Here is a 25,788-nt window from a genome sequence, read left to right on the forward strand (position 1 = left end):
CCAGAGAAGGATAGGGTCCAAATACGACTATCAGGTTTAGAGGAATCCAAATAAATCCTGTTAAGGATATGAATCAAGTCCAAAACATCATCAATTTCTGAATCTCTCACACCCCTCCTCAACCCCAAATGCTAATCTATACCATTCTTCGAGTTAGAATGAACCAGAAAAGAGGACACAGGTTTATCTTTATATCTTGACAGGGAAAAAACAGAAGGGAATTTTTCTTTCAAAGAGATGTTACCCACCCACACCTGTTCCCAAAATTTTACAAGGTTACCAGAATAGATGGGAGGATAGCATGGATAGCCTTCCAAGGAGGGGCTCTGGTAGCCCCAGTCAGTAATCCAACATCCCAACTGTCAGTTGCAACCCATGGATACCAATCACTATCTTAGCCCAAAGCTTGCCCTTACCCATAGGAAGCCTCCATAGCCATATTCCTCTCTTGTAAATTGCCTAGACCCAACCCGCCAAACTTCTTGCTTCTACTCACCATTTCCCAGTTAACTTTATGGTCCTTTTTCTCCTCCCCTAATTCCAATAAGAAGTCTCTCATCAACTTTTCCAATTTTTTGCTCACATTCACTGGCATCTTAAAGATAGACATGAAATGCAAAGGCAGATTGGCTAGAGTAAATCTTATTAGAATGATCCTTCCCCCTAAAGACAAATAACTTTTCTTCCAAGAAGCAAGTTTCTTAATAAACCTTTCAACTATTGGGTCCTGGAAACTGCTCTTTTTTGAATTGTCCCCCAAAGGAAGTCCCAAGATATTTGCATACTCCAGCATCTCCCCTTCTTCCATACTAACACCCACAATACAACTCTTGTTGAAATTCACCTTGAGATTGGAGATTAGCTTAAAGAGTTGTACTGTCAACTTTAGATTCCTAACCCAGTTCCGATTACCACCTTCACAAAACAACAAAGTATCGTTTGCAAATTGCAAATGAGTAATTGGAACACTGCCCCGACCAACCTTCCAACCCCTCAACAACTCAAGTGAGTTTGCTCTAGCAATAAGCATTTCGAGGACCTCAACAATTAGAGTGAAAAGAAAGGAAATAGGGGTTCACCTTGTCTAATCCCTCTTAAGGCTGGGAAGAAATCCACCACAGTTCCATTCACCAACAAGGAGTAATGATAGGTCTTAACACATCCTCTTATCCATTTTCACCATCTCTCCCCAAATCCAAAATTCCTCGGACTTCCACCAAGAATGACCAATCCACCATATCATAAGCTTTTCCCAAGTCCAACTTACAAACAAATCCTTTTTACCCAACTCTTTTGTAATCCTCCACACATTCATTTGCAATTAGGACCTTCACTATAATTTTATAGAGATTAGTCACCAAGCTAATGGGTCTAAACTCATGAGGATGAGCTGCATCACTTTCTTTGGCACTAAAGCAAGGTCAAATTAAGGCTTGGGTTAATTACTCCTCTTTCATATAATTCCTCAAACACTGCTAACATATATTCTTCCAGAATGTCCCAACAATCTTAGTAGAATGCCATTGTGAATCCATCAGGTCCTGGAGCTTTGCATCTATCCCTGGAAAAGACAGCCTCCCTTATTTCCCCCTGATCAAATCTGCTTTCCAACCAGTTCTTCATTTCCCCTGGGATCTTCAACCAATCAAGGCCCTCAATACAAACTCTTTCATGCAAATGTATTTTGTAGATTGGTCTAAAATATTCTTTAAACGCCCCTGTTATCTCATCCTAATGAGTTAAGGGCACCCCATTAACTACTAATCTGGAGCTCTTCCTTCCAACAGCCAAAGCATGGAAAAATTTTTTATTGGTATCCCCCTCCTTAATCCATTTGTGTCTTGACTTCTGTCTCCAACTTATTTCCTCTTTGTGTAGAACATCTTCTAATTTCTTCCTTAAGGACCACCCTGTTTCTCTATCTCTTTCCTCAAAGGTACCCTTCTCCTCCTTTTTATCTAATTCCTTAATTTGGTGGATCAAAGATTGCTTCCATTCTTTAATCCTCCCAAACTCCAAAGTATCCACTCCTTGATTCTGGATTTTAATTCTTGCAACTTCTTGTGAAATCTCATCCCTTTCCATTCAGCTCTTGGGCTGCTCTCCCCCCACCACTCTCTGATCTTTTGAATTAAGCTTGGACGACAACCACATGTTCTCAAACCTAAAGGGAGCTGGTCCTTTTCCAACAAGATCCTCCTTGCAAATGGAGATAGGCCAATGGTCCGAGGTAAGCCTGGGCAAAATACTTCAAATAAAGTATCTAAGGAGAGAGAATGAGACTTAATAGCTTAGTGTGAGGAAGTTTAATGAAGTGGAAAATAATAATACTTTAAATTACATTTTTTGCCTACTTAGTTAAAGAGGGATTAAATTAATAATTAGGGGTGTTTTAGTCAAGATCCACAAAGCCCATTTATTTAATGTGCCTTAAATATAAGTTCTTAAAAGTTATTCATAATTTTCATAAGAAAAGTACAAACTTCATATTAAAGTATAGGAAATCAACATATTCATGAGAAGAAAAAGAAGAAAGAAAAGAAAATTCAAAAAATATAGGGGCTGAACCCTTATTTTTGTTATAGGAAAAGAAGATTTGAGGGTTCGATACAGCATTTAGCTATGACTGTGTTGATTAAAACAAATAAGAAAATAATAAAATGAAATTAGTATATAAACACACAAAATGAATATTTTAGTTTAATGATGTCTATTATAACTATAATCTCAAAAAATCAAGAATATAAAAGTATTTTATAATACAGTGTACAAAACAGCTTGGCAATTGGGCAAGGTGAGCCTCCAAGGGCACCTTGTTGCCTAGGCATTGCCTTGACAACTATGCAATTGATTCCCCTCATAAATTTTGTATTACAAATTTTCCATTTAAATAACTAGCATATTGAAGATTTGTTATAACCTTTTTCTGGTTTTCCTCAGTTTGGTAAAAGGTACTCCATTTTTTCTCCTTCCATTAGCTAGTTATTTGTAACAAGATTTTGTTATTAACAATGGAGTAAAAGAAACTAGAGGAGCTGTACAGTAGAGGAGTATCTTTATACAATGAGTCCCCTTTGCAACAAAAACTCCACTCACCTGCATGATGAGCCTCAAATTCATGAAGGGTGATAAGTTGCCTTATCTCAAAAAAAGAAAAAAAAAAGAAAAAGAAAAAACAAAAATCCCACTTGGTATCCTGAGCTCCCAGCAAAGTAATCAATACTAGGAATTTCACCAACCACAAACACTGGTTGAAAAAATTGTTCTCAGTTCTGAAATTGCTCCAAATTAAAATCAAAGATCTGTGAATGGGTCAGGTATGGTCTGAGCCAGGGCAGACCTGATTCTGACCTTGATAAATAAATGTCTAGAACCAGTTCCAAACCAAACCCTATAGGTTCTGTAATAACAGACTTAGTTATTAATCGGGTATACAGCTGTACTTTTAACTGTAATTTGGCAACACACCTACTTATTTGTTAAATTGATACATTTGAACATCACAATGCGATAATATTATGAGTATATCACAGGAAAATAGGTATTAGAATGGGGGTATCATTGTAATATACACATGCATAATTATATATACAATTCATATATAGTTGTTTTGGGTTTTAATGAGTTCCGAACACCCAAAACTGTTATTGACCCGATTATAATTGGGACATGTAATGCATACCCAGACACTAAACAAAATGGAATGGGAAAACAGTATTCATGCCCCATATAGTTGGGACAAAGCTTAGATAATGATGATGAATGTAGGCCCATGTCTATATAATTGGGTTAGTTTGGTTTGGTTCTGTTGGGTCTGCCCAACCCATTTGACTGTCCTAGTCAAAGATGCCTTCAGTAAGATAGCTGCTCATGATGAACATCAGAGAAAAAGAATAGATCACAAATCACTCTTTCTATTTCATGACATCCTTCTTTTGTGAGTATTGGGGGGTGGTGGTAACTGCCACCTTTTGTTGGACCTTCTAAAAGAATGCCTAGCTTAGTGGTGGAGAGGGCAAATTTCAAACTGACTTCTTAGTGAGTTCCTATAAGGTTTTGATAGAAACAGATTTATTCTTATGTGCTTTACCTGCTATTTTTCTCAGGAAAAAATTGAAAAACTTAGATGCTGTGTAGAACAAGATTCTTGTGGCTGTAGAAATATCTTTGGTAAGGAAGCATTATCATGGTCAGATACATTTTCACGCACTCTCAAACAATCAAGTATTGCTCGTTGCCCGAAGGTATGGAGTTTAAAACTTTTTCTTACATGCAAAGTTATATGATACCATTACCAACCAGACCGTGAGAATTCTTACAGGAATGCAAACCCATGAACCTTTTCTGGGGTAATTTGTGCCTCTCAAATATTTTACAAATTTGTAATAGCTCAGGTGGTTATGATCGTCCGGTCATATCAACTTTTGTTCCAGTTGGGTTATTAGTGGACTATTGGTCTTACTCTTTGTATGTGTGCCAATGTGAGTGCAGGTTTAGCTTTAATTACTGTTCTCAACCCAGAAACTGATGAAGAGAGAGAGAGAGAGAGGTTTGAGTGCTAAAAGAGAATCATCTTGGCGGTACCTCCTTATTATTATTTATAGTGGCACAACACAAACAATAAAAATTAAAGGGAAAATACAACTATACCCCTGTGGTATTAAACTATAAAAAAAGAGTAAATCTAGCAGCAATGAAAAAGCTAAACAGCAGCCATTAAAGCTAACAACAGTCCCCCTCAAACAGTGGAGTTCCTTGGTAAGAACATTTGCAAGTTGATCCTTGGTGTTGACATAGGGGGTGCACACTTCACCTTTCTCAAGCTTCTCTCTTATAAAATGCTTGTCTACTTCTATTTGCTTTGTTCTATCATGAAGGACAAGGTTAGTTGCAATATTAATGGCTGCCTTATTGTCACTGTATAGAGACAGGGTTGTCAACACTAAACCCGAACTCTCCCAATAGATTCCTAATCCAAAGTACTTCAGCAACTCCATGTGCCATGGCCCTGTATTTGACTTCAGCACTTGACCTTGCAACTACGCTTTACTTTTACTCCTCCATGTTACCATATTTCCACCCACAAAGGTTCAATACCCACTGGTGGACTTCCTATCATCTACTGCACTTACCCAATCAGCATTTGTATACACCTCCACCTTCAAGTGATCGTGCTTCTTAAACAACAACCCAATTCTTGGCTACTTCTCCAAGTATCTAGAACTCTCTCAGCAGCTTCCATGTGCGACACCTTGGGTGAATGCATGAACCAACTCAAAACTCCTACAACATAGGCAATATTAGGGTGTGTCATAGACAAGTACAACAATCTCCCTATTAACTATTGGAACTATTTCACATCCTTCAGTGGTTCACAATTACAATCACCCATCTTATGATTGATATCAATGGGGGTATCAGCTAGCTTGGCACCTAATTTGCCAGTATCCTATAAGAGATCTAGGATTTATTTCCTTTGAGAAACGAAGATGCCCTTTTGTGAACGAGCAACCTCACTTCCAAGGAAATACCGTAGGGGTCTTAGATCCCTCACTTCAAATTGGGTAACCAAAATCTCTTTCAACTTATGTATATCAAAACTCCAATTTCCCGTTACAATGATATCATCCACATAAACTATCAACACTACCATCTTCTCTTGACAAAGTGTGATCAAATTGACATTGCTTGAACCCTACTTGCTGAACCATCCTCACTCCCTTTAGCACGAAAACCTGGTAGCTCAACCATGTACACTTCCTCCTCCAGATCTCCATTCAAGAATGCATTTTTGATATCAAGTTGGTGTAATTCCCAATCCAAGTTAGCAGCCAATGGAAGGACCTGAATGAAGTTCATCTTTGCTACCATAGTTGTCAAGGCGACGCCTAGGAAACAAGGCGCCCTTAGAGTCTTACCTCACCTAATTGCCAAGCAGTTTTATATATTGAGTTATAAAATACTTTCATATTCTTAATTTTTTGAGATTATAATTATAAACTAGACATTATTAAACTAGAATATTCATTTTGTGTGCTTATATACTAATTTCTTTTTATTATTCTCTTATTTGTTAGGGTTTAATCAACACAAACATTGTTAACCGCTATATTGAACCTTGAAATACTTCAAAGCCTGAACCAATAAGTAACGAAGAACTTAAAATTTTGTCTAATCAACACATTTTATTCTTTCACATCTTCTTCTTCTTGCACCTTTTCTTTTCTTCTTTTACTATAACAAAGATAGGTGGTTCCACCCCTATATTTTTTGAATTTTATTTTCTTTTTTTTCTTATGAAAATATTGATTTTCTATACTTTAACATGAAGTTTATACTTTTCTTATGAAAATTATGGATAATTATTAAGGAAATATGGTTATGGAACCTAGGGAACTACCCTAGGATACATGTTTTTATGCTTAAAAAAATCCATTGCTTAGGCACCTGCTTAGGTGACAAGGTGCCCCCCTATTGCCTAGCCTTGCTTTGGTGCCTTGAAAACTATGCCTCACTTTGCTAATGGGGCAAAGGTCCCGAGATAATCAATAACATATACGTGAGTGTACCCTTTTGCCACCAACATTACCTTATGCCTTTCTACTGTTCCATATGTCTTGTGCTTCACTAAAAACACCCATTTACATTCTACTGGATCCTTCCCTTTCGGAAGATCCACTAACTCCCAAGTGTTATTTTTATGGAGGGCATTGATCTCCTTCATCCATTTAGAAAATGTCAAAGCCTCTGCAACACTTTTGGGTACAGGGATATTGTCAACAATAGACAAAAAGGCACAATAAGAGGGGGAAAGGTGCTCATAAGATATATAATGGTAATGGGGAGCTTTGTGGTGCATGACTTGACACCCTTCCTATGAGCAATAGGAATGTCAAGGTCATTCACATAATCAACAATAGAAATAGTAACAGATGAATCAACTGGAATGAAAGTATCTGGCTGAGATGGACTTACCTCTTGGGAGTCTGACGGTATCAATTGTGCAGTATCTAGGAGCTCCACATCCTTAAAACATTGCTGATCTTTGCGATGCTTACGTAGGAAGGCACGAAAAGGTACAAGATCAAGAATGGAAGGATGGTGGGCCTGATGAACCTGTTTCTCCACACCACTCTCCCCTTGAGGAGAAACATGGTAGAAAGGTTCGGACTCAGAAAGAGACATCCATAGAAATGAGGTACTTGCGGGTGACCGAATCAAAGCAACGGTAACCTTTTTGAGTAGAGGGATACCCAAGGAAGATGCGCGAAATGGCGTAGGATCTAGCTTACCACAAGGAGACAAAATCTTGAACAAATGACCAACTCCTAAATACTTGCATAAGGATAGAGAACAATGAAGATTAAGGAAAGAAAGAAAATTTTGATGGAGAGAACAATTGAGAAAATTAGGGAGTGGTGGGGGCAATTTAGTCCTTCAATTAATTGGGAGGGTATGAAATGTCACAAGAAGCTTCAATACCTAAAAGCAGATTAAAGAGTGGAACCTTTTGGAGTTTGGAAGACTGGAGAAAAGAAAGCAAATTTTGATGGAGCAGATTGAGGATTTGGATTCGAAGGAAGAAAGGGGATCTTTCAGAGAGGCAGACAGAGAGAATAGATGGAGTTTGAGGAAGCAACTAGAGGATCTTTTGCATAAAGAGGAAATAAGCTAGAAATAGAAATCTAGTTGTAAATGGTTGAAGGAGGGAGATAGAAATACTAGATTCTTTCATTCTGTGGCAAATGGTAGGAGAAAAAAGAATTTCATCTCGAAATTGGAAATTGATGGAACAGTCAAATCCAACCCGGCGGAGATAGTAGAGGCCTTTGTAAATCATTTCAAATCTATATTTAGAAGGCCTTTAAATGAGAGGGTTTGGTTAGAGGGATTGCAATGGCCGAATTTGGGAGAAGAGAACAGGGAGTGGATAGAAAGACTATTCTTGGGAAATTGATTCATAGAGCTGATTCGAGGAATTTACTAAGAGGATGGAGAGTAGGAAGGGAGGAAGTTCCACTTACACACTTGAAATTTATAGATGATACAATTCTGTTTTGTGAAGGTGGGGGCATAAATTGGATTAGGAACTTAAAATTGGCAATACAACTCTTCGAGCAAATGTCTAATCTCAAGGTGAACTTTGACAAAGAGTTGTATTGCGGGGGTAAACATGGAGGAGAGGGAAATAAGAGTTTATGCAAGTGTGTTAGGTTGTGCAATTTCGGATTGGCCATTAAATTACTTAGCCTCCCCCTAGGAGATAATCCCAAGAAAGAAAGTTTTTGGAACTCGGTGGTGGAAAAATTTGAGAGAAGACTTGCTTCTTGGAGGAAGAATTATTTATCCTTGGGGGGGAGGATCACTTTGATTAGGTCTACCTTAGCTAACTTACCTGTTTACTTCCTATCGATGTTTAAGATTCCAACCTAAGTCTCAAACATGTTGGAGAAATTAATGAGGGACTTCTTGTGGGAGCTAGCAGAGGAGAAGAAGAATCATAGGGTGGATTGGGAGGTGGTAACTAGAAGTAAAAGCCTAGGAGGTCTTGGAATAGGGAATATTAGGAAAAGAAATATGGCCTTGCTAGGGAAGTGGTTGTGGAGATTTCCTTTGGAAAGGGACAAACTATGGACGAAGATAGTGGCTAGCATTCATGGGCTAGAGGACAATGGTTGGGATCCTGAAATTCTGGCAAGAGCTACGACTGCATCTCCGTGGAAAGCCATCCATGATATACTTCTAGCATTCTCTCCTTGGATCAGGTATGGCTTGAACTCAGGTAACCTAATAAAATTTTGGGAACAAACTTGGGTTGGGGATTCCCCTTTGATGGAACAGTTCCCCTCTTTGTTTGCTCTATCAGACCTAAAGAATAAACCTATTTCTTCCTTCTTAGTTCCTTTAGACTCAACTTTTGATTTTGGGTGGAACCTAGGCCTGAGAAGGGCCATTAGGGATACGGATTTGGACCGCATTTTGACTTTGTTAAACATCCTTGATAATATTTTCCTGGACCCCACTAAGGAAGATATTAGAATTTGGACCCCCTCCTCCTCGGGTGCCTTCTCTTGTGCCTCTTTTTTTGAAACCTTAACTCATCCTCCTACTCCTCTTGGGTTGTCCTTCCTTGTTAAAGAGGTTCGAAGTAAGCCCATTCTTGCTCGGGTTGGTAGGTGAACTCCATTTTCTGAAGTCCTTTACAATTTTATGAACTTCATCTCTAGTGTGCATGGGAAATATCCAAGTGTAGCAAGTATAATCATCAATCAAGCTTATAAAATATTTGCAACCACCCTCATATGTTATAGTGGTAGGTCCCCAAATATCAGAATGCACAATGTAAAAAGGGAAATCTGATCTTTTATTTCTTGAAGGAAAAGATTGTTTACATTGTTTGCTTAGCTGACACATTTGACATTGGAAATTAGATTCTGGACAGGGTGAATAAAAACAGAAATAAAAACTTCAGCAACTCAAAGGATACATTTTTTTTATCAATAACAGTAACTTTCCATTAATAATAAACAGAATTAACTACAAGGGGAGATAAACTTTCTTAACTCCCTGGGTTGGGCAAGAGCCCCTCTTGACAGTGTAGCCGGCCAGATATAGGAGGAAGAGGAGAGAAGAGAAGAGAAGAAGAAGAGAAGAGAAGAGAGGAGAGAAGAGAGAAGGTTTGCAATGTAACAGTACTGGCAGCGCCAGTGTTTATTTTACTATATATAGGGCGATAGAAATAACAAGGGAAAAGACCCTTGTGCCCCTGAGTACAATAACAGACATAACAGAAATAAAAAACGAAATAAAAAACACTTTAATCAGCCAAACAGGCCCTAACATCTGTAACTGGGTTATTTTAACATTATTCTAACACTCCCCCTCAAGTTGGAGCATAGATGTCAATCATGCCCAACTTGTCACACAAATCTTTGTGCCACACATGATGAAGACCTTTGGTGAAGATATCTGCAAGTTGCTCTTCCGAGCTGACATATGGTGTGCACACTTCTCCACTCTCAAGTTTCTCTCTGATAAAATGCTTGTCCACTTCAATGTGTTTCGTCCTATCATGCAAAACTGGATTAGCAGCAATATTGATGGCAGCTTTATTGTCACAGTAGAGTGACGTAGGATTGCTTACTGTGAAACCCATCTCACCTGACAGATTTCTTATCCACATGATTTCCGCAACTCCATGAGCCATCGCTCTATACTCTGCTTCAGCACTGGTAGACTTTCGGTCATTGACTGCTCCTGCCCAATCTGCATCAGTATATACTTCCACTTTTAAGTGACTGTGTTTCTGGAACAACAAACCAGCTTCAGGAAACTTCTTGAGATATCTCAAGATCCTCTCTGCAGCCTCAAAGTGAGTTGTCCTCGGGCTGTGCATGAATTGACTAAGGACACCCACTGCATAGGCAATATCAGGCCTGGTCATCGACAAATACAGAAGTCTCCCCACGAGTCTCTAGAACATCTTTACATCTTTCAAAAACTCTCCCTGACTGTCTCCTAGATGGTGATTAGGTTCAATAGGTGAATCATATGGTTTTACCCCCAACTTGCCTATATCTTCTAGTAGATCTAGTACATACTTCCGTTGGGAAATAAAGATGCCCTTGTGAGAGCGAGCAACTTCAATTCCAAGAAAGTATCGTAAGGGGCCTAGATCCTTCACCTCAAATTTAGTGGCTAAGAATTTTTTTAGTCTCTGGATTTCAGCCTCCCAATCTCCTGTGATCACTATGTCATCCACATACACAATAAGAGCTGCAACTTTACCTTCACTTCTTTTCACAAACAGGGTATGATCTGACTGGCATTGTTTGAATCCCATCTGTTGGACTGCTAAATGGAACTTACTAAACCAAGCCCGAGGTGATTGTTTCAACCCATATAGGGACTTTTTTAACCTGCACAACTTTTGTTCACTGCCTTTGGCACAGAACCCTGGGGGTTGGGTCATGTACACTTCCTCTTCCAAGTCACCATTCAAGAAGGCATTCTTGATGTCCAATTGGTGAAGATCCCAGTCAAGATTTGCTGCCAAGGAAAGGAGAATTCGGATAGAGTTCATCTTCGCTACTGGAGCAAAAGTCTTTGCATAGTCCACTCCATATACCTGTGTGAAGCCTCTTGCTACCAGTCTAGCCTTGTACCTTTCAACAGTTCCATCAGCTTTGTGTTTCACTGTGAACACCCACTTGCACCCCACTGGTTCCTTCCCCTCAGGAAGATCTACCAACTCCCAAGTACCATTTTTGTGTAAGGCATCATTTTCTTCCTGCATTGCATCTGCCCGTTCAGGTTTTGACAAAGCTTCTACCACGGTCTTAGGAATTGGGACACTATCCACAGAAGAGAGAAAGGCACGGTACGAAGGTGAAACATGCTCATAGGACACAAAATTAGAGATAGGATGATTAGTGGTACAAGATCTAACACCCTTTCTCTTAGCAATAGGAATATTAAGATCATTGGTGACAGGTGAATCAACATTTAAAGGAGCAATGGGAGCAAGTGTACCTGGCTGATGAGACGGATCTGCCTCGGGTGAATCCGATGATGTTGGTTGCATAGTGTCCGGCTCCACGGCTCTTGAACTCTGCTGGCTCTTATGGCGACGATGAAAAACCCAAAACGGAGGAGGATCGGGTAAAGGAGGTAGTTGAATCTGAGTCGTCGCCTGTTTCTCCTCAACCCTACTCTCCCCCTGAGGAGAAACCGAGAAGAACGGTTGACTCTCAAAGAATGAGACATCAATGGAAACATAGTACTTGCGGGCAATGGGATCATAGCAACGATACCCCTTTTGAGATGAAGGGTAACCAAGAAAAACACAAGGAATAGCCCGAGGGTCAAGTTTACCACGAGTAGGTGACAGGTTGTGGACAAAACAACGAAACCCAAAAACACGCATCGGAATGGTGGACAGCGGGACTGTAGGGAACAAGAGCTAATGTGGGGCCTTATACTCTAGTAGCCGAGAGGGCATGCGATTGATGATATATGTCGCACACAATACTGCATCCATCCATAACTGTTTTGGCACATTCATATGAATCAGCAAGCCACGAGCAACTTTGAGAAGGTGATGGTTTTTTCGTTCAACCACACCATTTTTTTGGGGTGCCTTGGCATAAGAGCTTCGCTGAAGTGACCCACTCGAAGCAAAGAACTTCGTGAGATCACTATGGAAATATTCCTTTGCATTGTCCGACTAGAAGATATGAATTTCCGTTTGGAACTGAGTGAACACCATGCGTTGAAAATCTTTCACAATTTGTGGCACTTCATCTCGAGATTGCATAGGGTAAACCCAAGTGTATCGAGAATAATCATCAATCAAAGTAACAAAATACTTATAGCCAGCCGCAGTAGGTAGACTAATAGGGCCCCAAACATCAGAATAAACAATATGAAATGGAAATTCAGATCTTTTATTTCGTAAAGGTAAAGAACTTGTACAATGCTTACTCAACTGACAAGTTTGACACTGTAACTGACTCACTGACAAGGACTCAAACAACTTTGGGAACATAACTTTTAACAACTCAAAAGAAAGATGACCTAAACGACTATGCCATAAATAGGCCTGACTCTCACTCGACGAACTTGTGGACTCAGTCGCCACTAGACCAGCATTATTCTCCAACACGTAGAGACCATCCACCATGCTTCCTCTACCAATCGTCTTCCCCGAGGTCAAATCCTGAAACACGCATGAAGACGGAAAAAAGGTGACTGAGCAGTTCAAAGAGTGAGTAAGACTACTAATGGACAGCAAATTAATAGGTAATTTCGGAACATGCAGGACATTAGGAAGAGTAAGGCCAAGTGGGAGAGATATGGTGCCTCAGCCAGCTATGGTAGAAAAAGAACCATCAGCCAGTCTTACCTTATCTCTCCCAGAGAGAAGGTTATATGTCTGGAACAAATTTGACTTACCGGTCATGTGATTTGAGGCTCCGGAGTCAATAATCTAAGGTGAATCAGTAGAATGAGATGACACATGGAAGGCTGTGGCATTACCTGATGTAGACACAAATGAGGTAGGAGTAGGCCCAGAATCCACCTGGCGGAGAGTCCTACCATACAATTCCAAATGTTCACGGAAGGAGTTGATAATATCTTCCTTAAGGTCAGAACCGGGATGTCTCTCCTGAGTTACGGAAGGACTAGTCTCTGTCGATGCCATATTATGGCGGAGAGTCCTACCATACAATTCCAAATGTTCACGGAAGGAGTTGATAATATCTTCCTTAAGGTCAGAACCGGGATGTCTCTCCTGAGTTACGGAAGGACTAGTCTCTGTCGATGCCATATTAGCTGAGTTATACCTTTTTTGATTCTGCTGGCCTGGTTTCTTGCCCTGATCCGGTGCTGACTTCTTACCCAAATCCTGTGCCCATTTAGGTTTTCCATGGAGATCCCAGCATGTATCTTTTGTGTGTCGTGTCTTCTAGCAATGAGTGCACCAAAGCTTGCTTTTATCTTCTGATTTTTTCTGAGTGTCACCCCTTTTAAAGCCACCTCCGACAGTTGTATCTGAATTTCCCCGGACCGCTAGGGCAACTGACTCCCCTTCTACACCATTCATCACACTTCTTCTGCTTTCTTCTAATTGCACCAAGGCATACACCTCTTGGACTGATGGCAAGTCTTTACTACCCAAGATCTGTACCCTGATGGACTCATATGATGGATTCAGCCCTAGGAGGAAGGAAACACTCGTTGCTGTGATACAAGTGACTTATAGGCCTTTGCATCTTCATCACACTTCCAATTCACATTCTGATAGTGATCAAGTTCTTTCCATATTGATGTCAAATCAGAATAGTACATCGAGAGACTCCTCTCCCCCTGCTTGCAAGTAGAAGATTCAGGTTGTAGTTGATATATCTTGGCATAGTGTCTCTGTTTTGAATAAGTGGACTTCGCTTGTTCCCATATCTCACAAGCAGTTTCAGCCCACATAAAAGTCTTCCTTACTTGTGGCAGCATTGAAACCAAGAGCCAAGACATCACCATACTGTTCTCTTGGTTCCACCTATCATGCTCAGCACTTCCATACTTCGGTTCCTTTACTCTCCCATTGATGTATCCTATTCGCCCCCTAGCAGTGATGTAGAGTTTTATCCCCCTAGATCACTTAAGGTAATTCAGACCATCAAAGGGAATGACAGCCATGGGAAAGCTCATATCCATTCCCCCACTCACTCCATTGTGGCTCCCTGAGATCTCTGAAGTAGCAGAATTCTCAGTCGACATGGTCAAGCAGTTAATCAGTCCCAAACACCGGACTTAGGACCCCTCCTCACTCCACAAAACAATGCTCCACTCAGTTCACACCCACACACTCGGGTTTACCAACCAGATTGAGCACAACAGTACCAAATTCCGGACAAAAACTGAGGTAATACTCGGCAGATTTCAGGCCTGTACAGTTTTAACAGTCCCCACCTACCAGAATTCCAGAATGTCTAACAGCTACTAATCAGCAGGAGAGATCCATCTTACTTATAGTCAACTCAAACCATTGAGAAGACAGGTCATCCTTGACCTACAGTTGTCTTAACACATGAACAGGATCACACGATCCAAGAAAAACTAGGGTTACACAGGTTCGACAGCATTCAGCCGCCCCAGATTCATAGGGTTTTCACTCGGCACATGACCAAGGAGAGTAAAGAAGAGAAAAAATAGGGAGAACTGTACCAGTTGTAGCTATTCTGTAGTCCAGAATCAGATTTCTGTTCTGCTAGTCTGTTCGATCTGTTTTTTGGGTTGATCGATCTTCTCTTGACAGTAGGGTTGATCGATCTGCTTTCTTTTAATCAGCATTCCCACTCTGATACCATCTTGACAGTGTAGCCGGCCAGATATAGGAGGAAGAGGAGAGAAGAGGAGAGGAGAGAAGAGAAGAGAAGAGAAGAGAAGAGAAGAAGAAGAGAAGAGAAGAGAGGAGAGAAGAGGGAAGGTTTGCAATGTAACAGTACTGGCGGCGCCAGTGTTTATTTTACTATATATAGTGCGACAGAAATAACAAGGGAAAAGACCCTTGTGCCCCTGAGTACAATAACAGACATAACAGAAATAAAAAAGCACTTTAATTAGTCAAACAGGCCCTAACATCTGCAACTGGGTTATTTTAACATTATTCTAACAGCCCCCGTAAAAGCAAAAAATGAAATTACAACTTTGCCCAAAATAAAGAATCCTGAGCCACCCCTTCACTAAGCTGTACTTCACTTCCATCTCCTTTGTTAGCCACGTGTAGTTTTTCTTTTCATTGCTGATGTTCCACAACCCCGCCTTATCCTCTTGTAGCCATCCTACTACCACCTGCAAGTCACCTTCAACTACAAGTTTCCTTATATTCAACTCCTTTGCCTTTCTTATTCCCTCCAGAACCGCAAAACTCAGCCCTGAGGGAGTCACCTACCCCTATAGGGCCTGGAAACATAGCTGAAATAACCCCTTTCTCATCTCTGAAGACTCCCCCAATACCAGATTGTCCTGGGTTCCCTCTACTGCTGCCATCAAAGTTCAATTTTACAAAACCATTAGGGGAGGGGTCCAAGAAGTACTAGTCCCTGTTCTAATCTGAGCAGCATTAGCAATCTCCTTCCAGTTTCTCACCAAGTCATCCAGAGTAAAGTCAGTAAAAAGATCTGAAGTCTTTAACCACTGTGCTGCCCTTAAGTGAATCACCTCTATTATAGTTCCAATAGTCCTCTCCTTATCTGAGAAGATCCTTGAATTCCTTTCTTCCCACAATGTCCAACACACAACAGCCCTTGCGCACCTCCACATGGCCCTTCCTCTTTTCAAATGCCACCTAAAGAAGGATGAAGAAAACAGAGGTTGCACAGACAAGGGGGTTCCATCTCCTCCCAAAAAGAGAGAAAACCCATTCCCATATTGTTTTGGCAAAAAAGCAAGCAACTAAAAGGTGATAACCAATCTCCCCATCAGCTTTGGGTCTTTTTCTTTGAAGCAAACCAATAGTGCTGAATCTTTCCAGGAAGGCTTCTCAACAAAAACTCCCAACCCTTGGGGGAATAGGTTTACACCAGACCTCTTTCACAGGGAAGGAGGAGCCAATGGAACCGGAAGGCTGAGTTAAGCTTTGGAAAAAGGAGGCACAAGAAAAATAGCCCAAAGAGGAAGGAATCCATATTCTAGCATCCTCCTTAGAAGGTCCAAGAAAACATTTTCAAGGATACCCAATAAGGTTATGGTACAATCCAAATCTGTATCCCTTGGAGCCCTTCTCAGGCCTATCCACCCAAACCCATAACTAGAGGTAGAGGGGACAATGAAGGAGGAAATGGGCTCATTTTTTAGATCAGATAGGGCATACAAAGAGGGGAATTGGTCCTTTAGAGGGATATCCCCCACCTAAGTTTGTTCCCAAAACTTTACAAGATTGCCTGAATTTAGACCATACCTGATTAGAGGGGAGAAAAGTAGCAGCAGGTCATGAGTGACTTTCCATGGTGAAGTGCTTGTGGTCCTTGCCAGAATTCCAGGATCCTAGCCATTGTCTTCGAGCTCATGAATGCTAGCCACTATCCTTGCCCATAGCTTCTCCTTCTCTAAGGCTATGTTTGGTTTGAAGGAAAAGGTAGGGAAAGGAAGGGAAAGGTAGAGAAATCCATGCAAGCTTTTTAAAAGTTTCCCTACCTTTATTTTCCTTTCCCTACTTTTTCCTTCAAACCAAACACAGCCTAAAGGGAACCTCCATAACCACTTTCCCAGCAAAGCCATATTCCTTAACCTAATAATCCCTATCCCAAGACCTCTTGACTTCTTGCTTCTAGTTACCATCTCCCAACTCACTCTATGATCCCTTCTCTCCTCTCCTGGTTCCCAGAGAAAGTCTGTCATCAACTTTTCCAACCTATTGGACACCTCTGCTGAAACCTTGAACACGGACAAGAAGTAAACTGACAAATTGGCTTGGGTAGCCCTAATAAGGGTGATCCTATCCCCAAGAGACAAATAATTCTTCTTCCAAGAGGCAAGTCTTTTCTCAAATCTTTCCACCACTGGATTCCAAAAGCCGCCTTTCTTAGGATTATCTCCTAGGGGTAAGCCTAGGTAATTAACGGGCCACCTCGAGACAAAGCAACCGAGCAAATCTGCACACTCCCTAACCTCCCTCTCCTCCAAGTTCACACCCACTACGCAACTCTTCTCAAAATTCACCTTGAGGTTGGACATCCTTTCAAAGAGTTGTATCACCAATTTCAAATTTCTAATCCATCTTAAGTCTCCTCCCTCACAAAAAAGGATTGTATCATCTACAAATTGTAGATGGGTAAGTGGAACCCCTTCCCTTCCCAATCTCCATCCTCTTATCAATTCCCTCGAGTCTGCTTTCTGTATCAATCTTCCTAGCACATCTACCACCAAGGTAAACAGGAAGGGGGAGAGAGGGTCTTCTTATCTTATTCCCCTTGAAGATGGAAAGAAGTCCACCACTATCCCATTTACTAACATAGAGTAGTGGTAATTCCTAGCACATCCCGTGACCCACTTGCACCGTTTTCCCCCGAACCCAAAATTTACCATCACTTCCTTCAGAAAAGCCCAACCAACCAAGTCATAGGCCTTTTCTAAGTCCAACTTACAGACCACTCCCTTCTTCCTACCCTTCTTAAAATTCTCCACACTTTTATTTGCAATGAGAATCTAATCGATTATTTGTCTCCCCTTCACAAAGGCTCCTTGGTTTGGTGCAATAATGGTAGGCAGTACTAGCTTTAGTCTTAGAGACAACATCTTTGCAGTTATCTTATAAAAACTATTAACCAAGCTCATAGGTTTCAAATCTTTTGGGTGTAAGGCATCCTTCTTCTTTGGGATCAGAGCAATGAAAGTGGAGTTCAACCCAGGATTAATCACTCTCTCCTATAAAACTCGTCAAACACTAGCATTAAATCGTTTTCCAATATTTCCCAGCAATCTTGATAGAATCCCATTGTGAATCCATCTGGGCCCGGAGCTTTTGTTCTCTTCATGGAGAAAACAACTTCCTTTACCTCCACTTCGAACCTCCTTTCCAGCTTTTCTCTGTTCTCTACCCCAATACTTGGCCAATCCAAACCTTCTAGCCAAACCCTCTTACTGAAAGGTCTCCTAAAGATGGACTTAAAGTGATCTATAGATGCCCCAGCTATCTCCTCCAGGTGAGTGAGGATTGAGCCCTCAACTTCCAACCTAGAAATAGAATTCTTCCTCCTCCCATTTGCTACCACATGAAAAAAACTTGTATTTCTGTCTCCCTCCAACCATTTACAACGAGATTTTTGTCTCCAACTAATCTTCTCCTTAAGCACACAATCCTCTAGCTTCCTCCTTAGTCTCCCTCGTTGTTCCTTGTCTTCTTCTCCAAAATCTCCTCTTTCTTCTTTCAAATCTAGGGCCTCTATCTGATCCATCAATGTACTCTTTCTTTCCTCAATTCTGCCAAACTCCAGTAGATTCCATTCTTTTATCTTTGCTTTCAAGAGCTGGAGCTTTTTGTGAAACCTCATACCTTCCCATTCCGCTGAAGGGCATAGTTGTCAAGGCGACGCCTAAGCGGGCGCCTAGCCGGCAAGGCACCCTTGGAGGTTCGCCTTGCCCAATCACCTACCAGTTTTGTATACTATTATAAAATACTTTTATATTGTTACTTTTTTGAGATTATAATTATAAAATAGACATTATTAAACAAAAATATTCATTTTTTGTGCTTTATAAACTAATTTCTTTTTATTATTTTCTTATTTCTTAGGGTTTAATCAACACAAACATTGCCAACTGTTGTATTGAACCCTCAAAGACTTCAGAATTTGAATCAATAAGGGAAAAACTTAAAGTTTTGTCTAATCAACACATTTCTTCCTCCACATCTTCTCCTTTTTCTTCTTCTTCTTCTTCTTCTTCTTCTTCTTCTTCTTCTTCTTCTTCTTCCACCTTTTCTTTTCTTCTTTTTCTATAACAAAAATAGGAGTTCAGTCCCCATATTTTTTGATTTTTTTTTTCTTTCTTCTTTTTCTTCTCATAAATATGTTGATTTTCTAGGCATAAACATGAAGTTTATAATTTTCTTATGAAAATTATGGATAGTTATTAAGGAAATATGGTTATGGAACCTAGGGGACTACCTAGGATATGTATCACTTAAAAAAGTCCATTGCCTAGGCACCCGCCTAGGGCCTAGGTGACTAGGCGACAAGGTGCCCCCCTGTTGCCTAGCCTTGCCTTGGCGCCTTGAAAACTATGCTGAAGGGTGACACTGTTCCCACCATTCTCTAATTCTCTTTGTGAATCTCGGGTGATGTAGCCACATTTTCAAATCTGAATGGGGTAGGCCCATATCTCCCCCTTTCCTCCTTGTAGATCACAATGGGCTAATGATCAGAAGTAAGCCTTGGGAGTGTTCTAGAGGATAAATTGCCCCAATGTATTTCCCAGTCTGTGGAGAAAAGAAACTGATCCAATTTGGAGCAAAGTGGATTCGACTGAAGATTAGACCAGGTGAAAGTCTTATGGGATAAAGGAATCTCCTTAAGTTCAAAGGCATCCACAAATAGGTTGAAATTCCTCATACTACTAGTAACACTTTGATTGGGATTGTTAGTCTCCTCTGTAAATCTAACTACATTGAAGTCCCCTCCCACACACCATGGTCCATCCCACAAGCTCCTAACATCACGTGGGTCAGACCTATAATCTCCTTAGCTTTACCCCGTTCCACGTGATCACTTAAGTTATCACGTGGGTCGGGTTTCTTCCTATCCTGGCCCACTGCTGAGCTGCCCCTGACCCCGACCGATTTGGACACCACAGCTCGGCCTAACGCACCCAAGCCACAACCTTTCTTGGCCACGTCAGCGTAAGAAAGCCCACCCCCTTCTTTACTTTTTAATTCAAACCATTTTAAATTAATTTCCTTAATTAGATTTCTTGTCGCTTGGTCTTCCCCTGCCGAAAATTCAGCTTCCTTCTTTATTTCTCTTTGCATGTCAGTATTTTCCCCCATTCCTTCATCTCCATGTGTCCTTCTCCCTGCCCCGTCAGCTTCGTCTTCTACCTCCAAACCTCCTCCCCATAGCGACGCTTCGGCTCCTGAAGCCAGCCACACCCGATACCATATCCCTTCTGCCCAAACCTGAACAAAAAGCAAGGCAAATAATCTGGTTTGACTCTGGAAATACAAATCTCAAGGGCACGCAAGCTTTGTGGATTAACCTCCAACAGAACTCCCCCAGCATTTGTGCGGTGCTTCCAATAGTTGTTTCACACCAGAGATTGAAAGGGAGCCCTAAGAGTTTAATTAAGACACTTCACCGAGCTCAATCTTGTTGCAGAGTGGAGTCCAGTTCTGAATCTGGACCAAACCACCATCCACAGAGACTGTGTTAAAGCTTAACTCCATCTCTCCAACATCCAGAACAACTTTCTTCTCTGCAAATGGGAGTGAGGTTGCATCCACATCGACACCCATCTTCTGAGCAACTGCGTCCAGGATTGTAGTCCAATCCTTTACCTCCTTCGCAGCCGTCAGATTCATTCTTTTACTCCAGTCTCCATGCCCAGCATCAACCACCAGCCTGTAAAGCTCTGTCGAACTAGCATACACCTTCCCAGGCCGAGGCAAGCCTTGTTTCTTAGTACTCCCTACTGCTTCATTCTCACTAAAGTCCTTCTGGGTCTCTTGGCTCTGTTTTTCTTTGCCTTTGTTGCTTATCCCCCCTTCTTTGTTGCTTAGTACTCCCTTTGCCTTTGTTGCTTGTCGGCAAAGGCCAGCCATCCATTTCCCTTCTTCCCTTCCGGCATGCACACCATTTGCCTTCTGTTGTTACCAAAGAGTTCTGTGATAGTGATATACCAACCTTTCCCGTTTCTTCTCAGCTCCACTGTAAAGTTCTTCCCAGAGTAGGCAATAGAGTTCTTCCAGCCTTCCTCCCTAACAGAGTGTGAAATCCCATCGACAAATCCTTTCACCCATAAAGTTACCTCCTCCGGAAAGAGTACTGTCACCCTACTCCCTTCCCTGATTTTTAGGACTGTCTTCCCTCCAGACCATTCCTGCTAAGAATCTGAAACGCTTGGCTTCTACATCCGACTGAGACCTCCATCTTCCTACTGTTCTAAACTCAAAGGACACATTACCCAGACGATTACGCCACAAAAAATCTTGACTCTTATTTGACGAACTCAACTAACTACTTGAGTCTGATGTTGATGCCACAAAACCAACTTTGTTCTCAAGGATGTAAAGGCCATCCACCATGCTTCCTCTACCAAATTTATTCAATTTCATCCTTGTTACATGGGTGGAGAGTCCAAGGCATGTCCAAAGGGAAGCAAGTGTGGTCTGTTATTCCCTCTGCAGTCATGTGGACGATCTGGTTAGGAAGGAAAAATAGGATCTTTGAGCAGAAAGTAATTTACTTTCATAGTGGAAGAGCTGAGGAGCCAGTTGTCTATATCTGATGTTTTTAAAGATGCTTTCTGTTCTGGTTCTTTTTTGAGGGTGAACTTCTTTGGGGGGCTTTAATTCAGTTTTTGTACAGAACCTTATGCTGTTGATAATCAATACAATACTTTAACTTTTCAAAAAAAAAAGGCAAAGACCTGTTGCTGAGAGACCAACTTCTTATAAGCCTGTATCATCATCATGTTTCCAATCAACTGCCTGGTAATGATACAACTCCTTCCAAACAGATGTGAGGGCTGAATATAAGCTGACAAACTGTGATCTCCTTGTTTACAAGTGGAGGATTCAGCCAGAACCGATAGATCTTGGCATAATGCCTTTGTTCAGAGCAAATAGATTTATCCTGTTCCCTTATCTCACTAGCAGTGTCAGCCCACATAAAAATTTTCTGCCCCTCAGGTTCCATTGCTACAAGTAGCCAAGACATGACCATACTATTCTCCTGATCCCACCTGTCATGTTCCACAGAACCATTCTTAGGCTCCTTCACCTTCCCATTAATGCATCCAACTTTCTCCCTAGCTGTAACATAGAGTTTGATACCCTTAGACCACTCCAAGTAATTCAGTCCATTCAACGGGGTGATTAGCATAGGGAAATTCATACTATCAGCACCCACACTGCTTGTTCCCAGGGTAGATGTAACTTGGGATTTGGGAAGAGGCTGATCCATCAGTCGCCATTAGAACAAACACGAATTCGGATTCAGTCCTCACAAAACCTTCTCACACCGTACTCACAGCCTTTCCCATCTGTGTATTGGGAATACCTCCCCATGAATAAAAACATACTAGTATGGAGATATTCCCAATGTACAGCTGGGAAAGGATGCGAGGACGGTTTTGTGAGGATTGAATTTGATCTCAACAAACACCTAAACCACAAGGATACAGCTGTAGCTGTTCTCCCCACAATAAAAAACAGTCAAACTGCCAAAACTGCAAGACAAAGCGTTGACAGATCACGTACAGCAACTAAACTTCCCCAGAAAAGTCTCCAAGCACCCTCAACATACACACCACATGCAATAGAGGACCTCCCCTATTTACTCAAGAAGGGATTGCACAAATATTCTCCTTGATATTATGATCAAGGGAGAAAAAAAATAAAAAAGAAAAAAGGTACCGATCTGACCAGTCCGAACAGGATTTCTTCTTACAATTCAAAAAAAGAAAACCTGGACAAGGAAAATGAGAGAAACTGCGATCTGTATGCTACTATCTTCCACGAATATGCTCTGATACCATGTTCTCAACCCAGAAACTGAAGAGAATAGAGAGAGAGAGAGAGAGACAGAGAGAGAAAGAGAGAGAGGTTCGAGTGCCAAAAGAGAATCATCCTGGTGGCGCCTTCTTATTATTTATAATGGGACAACACAAACAATAAAAAGTAAAAGGGAAAATACAACTATACCCCTGTGGCATTAAACTATAAAGAAAGAGTAAAGCTAGCAGCAATAAAACTAAAGTTAGCAGCAATAAAAAAGCTAACAATAATTACATTAATTATCTTTTATTCAATTAAAATACAATACTTTTAATCACTTAGGGGGGGTGTTTTCCAAAATCATTCATATTGGCAAACACTCCCCTAATTTATAAGTGTCTTAATTACTCTCTTTGCCTTATGAGTGAATTAGTGTGCCTGTGAAGAAATGGTTTATAATCCACAAATGGCCATAAATATGAGCATCTTCTTGCAGATTCTGTGCATTCATCTACAGCGTGCTTCAATAAATGAATTTGGAGAACTGGTAAAGCTTAAGGTATGACCAACTGTGCTACTAGTTATCCTCTCAACATTGAGTTTTAAGTTTTAACATAACAAACCATTGGTTTCCATTAAAAAACGAATCCGTATGGAGTTAGAAAAATCTGTATTTACAAGATTTTGATGTTTAGGCATATGTTATTTCTAAATATATGCCATCTGTGTATATTCATTTCACCAGTATGTGTTTCTGTGTATATTCTGATGGAGATATGTGATTTAAGTATACTAAAATTGTTGCTAGATATGTCATATGTATGTTATGTCACTAAAAAGAGCAAGCATTGATGATTGTAGGGCCATATATCTTTTCCAATGATCTTGGACCTTTTCCCATTCACAAAGGATGCAGTGGGAGTGGGACTAGAAAACATGGAGAAAGCCATGGAAAGAATGCAAGTGAAGCATCAAATGCTAATGCCTCATCTCAATCACTTCTACACGCAATTTGATCGACAAGTATTGCAGAAAATGCGTGGACTGGCAGGGGATGGCATTTCTTCAGAAGCATTGGTTGGAGATGAAGTGAGATACTCTACTTATAAACCATCGTTTAATTCCTTCTCTCAAGCTTCTGAAGAACCTGGTCCAGCTCACCATGAATTATGCCCAAATCCTGAGCTTGGAAGCATGCATTTTGAGTCTATTAATAAGGTTGGTGCTATTCTTGCTGATATCTGGATAGTTTGATGTATGGATTTTTTTTTTTTTGGATCAATAATAGAATCATATTCATTAATTTAAAGAGAATAAAGTGCACATTAGAGAAAGGGAGAAACTCTCTTAACTCTCCTAAAAAACGCAAATTACAAACAAGCCCAAAATAGACGATTTCTTCCCACCCCTTGTTTTGCTAAAGAATCAGCAAAGGTATTAGCATCTCTTTTCACCCATTGTAATCTCCATTCCTGGTAGTAGTCACCTGATTTTTCTCTTCTCATGTATATATCCCCACCATCCCACATCCCCTTTTTCAACCAACTAATCACCAATTTAGAATCTCCTTCAATAGAAAGCTTGCAAATATTCAATTCCTTTGCCTTTTGAATTCCTTCCATACAGCCGATATTTCAGCTCTCAAGGAATCACCCACCCCTATTGGACCAGAGAATGGAGTAACAATTTTTCCTTCTTCATTTCTGAATACTCCTCCAATACCTGAGGGACCTGGATTACCTTCATTACTACCATCAAAATTTAGCTTTATAAAGCCTCTTGTAGGTGGGGATCAATGTTGCCTGCAGATCACCTTGAAAGGAGCAGAATCAGCAACTTCCTTCTGCTTCCTCATCAACTCACCAGCCAGAATGCCCTTGAACAACTTCAAGGTCTTCACCCAATGAACCACTCTGATAAATATGGCTTCAAGTTGGAAAACATTCTTTGATTTCTTTCTTCCCATGGTATCCAACAAACAGCCGCCCTTGTACATCTCCATAAGATTCTACCCCTCTTCTTCGGCTATCTAATAAAAGTAAAGGAGAATAGGCTTTGAACAGAAGGCAGGAATTTGTTTGTTTGTTTGTTTGTTTTCCCTCTAGATGGGTTCATTTGATGTTGATTTAAGTTTTTGTTGAGTTTTTTATGCAATTGTTGATTCTTTTCGTTCTTCTCACCTTCTCAGTCTTATAATAGATGGTTTTTCCATTTAACTTAACCTGTGTACAGTTGGATCTCACAAATTCTTTTATAAATTCAGGTTAATAACAATTGTCGCTTGGCACCTTCAAAGGATTACATATACCGTCTTGTTTCTGTTGTGGAGCACTTTGGCAGAGCTGGAAGTGGGCATTATACAGTCTATAGAAGAGTGAGTGCTGACTTAGATAGTGAGAATTGTGATGGAAGTTCTAAGCCCGCATTTGTGAACTGGTTTTGTATCTCTGATTCAGAGGTGTTGAGTGTTTCAGAAAAAGATGTTCTTGCTGCTGAGGCAAGCTTGCTTTTTTATGAGAGAATTGTAATGCCAAGATAAGTATCTTCTATGATTCAAGGATATTTATGAATTGTGTTAAGAACTTTTTCCCTTAACTTTCTGTTTCTCATTTAGATAGCCTATGGTATCTAATGCATTATTTTTCAGTCGTGAATTGGTCTGCTTTTTGTTTCAGTTGTTAATCAGATTAGTTTTCACTACTACTATAGTCAGTATTGTTGTAATAATTGTTACTGTGATTAGTATTATTGCTATTTTCGCCAGTGTTGCATAGACTCTCCTAAATGGATTATGGATCTGCTCATCTGCATCAGATTCCAACACAGATTTTTGAGGGATACTTTTACATGACATTTTTTTTTCTCCTGGCGTATGACAAAATGAACAGCCAATGTGCAGGATTTGTGGGAATAGCGGAATGTGAAATTTTGAATAGCTCAAAAAATTTGGAGGTCTCTTAAGCATTTTTATGCGCTGCGCATCTGTACAGAAAAATGACACTGAAAACATATTAGAGGAAAATGTGGGGTCCTCAGAAACATTTGATCCTTGTATATAATATGATGTCTGTTTTTCT

The 25,788-nt window shown here is 40.5% G+C and overlaps 1 protein-coding gene across 4 annotated transcripts in view; it reads left to right on the top strand.

Moving 5' to 3' along the window:
• UBP27 (ubiquitin-specific protease 27) overlaps window positions 1-25,290 on the top strand; it is an 88,721-nt gene extending 63,431 nt beyond the window's left edge. For 3 of the 4 annotated variants that reach the window (XM_010253964.2, XM_010253966.2, XM_010253965.2), the window contains exons 8-11: window positions 4,107-4,244; window positions 23,208-23,270; window positions 23,573-23,929; window positions 24,975-25,290. In XM_010253964.2, coding sequence (XP_010252266.1) covers window positions 4,107-4,244; window positions 23,208-23,270; window positions 23,573-23,929; window positions 24,975-25,250 — 834 coding nt within the window. In that variant the 3' untranslated portion in view covers window positions 25,251-25,290. The remainder of the gene's footprint in view (window positions 1-4,106; window positions 4,245-23,207; window positions 23,271-23,572; window positions 23,930-24,974) is intronic. The other variant, XM_088887522.1, reaches the window with a different exon arrangement.
• Window positions 25,291-25,788: the final 498 nt, after the last annotated feature.

The sequence above is a fragment of the Nelumbo nucifera genome, chromosome 5 (assembly GCF_055504915.1).
Source record: "Nelumbo nucifera cultivar China Antique chromosome 5, China Antique-T2T, whole genome shotgun sequence".
Classification (NCBI taxonomy): Eukaryota; Viridiplantae; Streptophyta; class Magnoliopsida; order Proteales; family Nelumbonaceae; genus Nelumbo; species Nelumbo nucifera.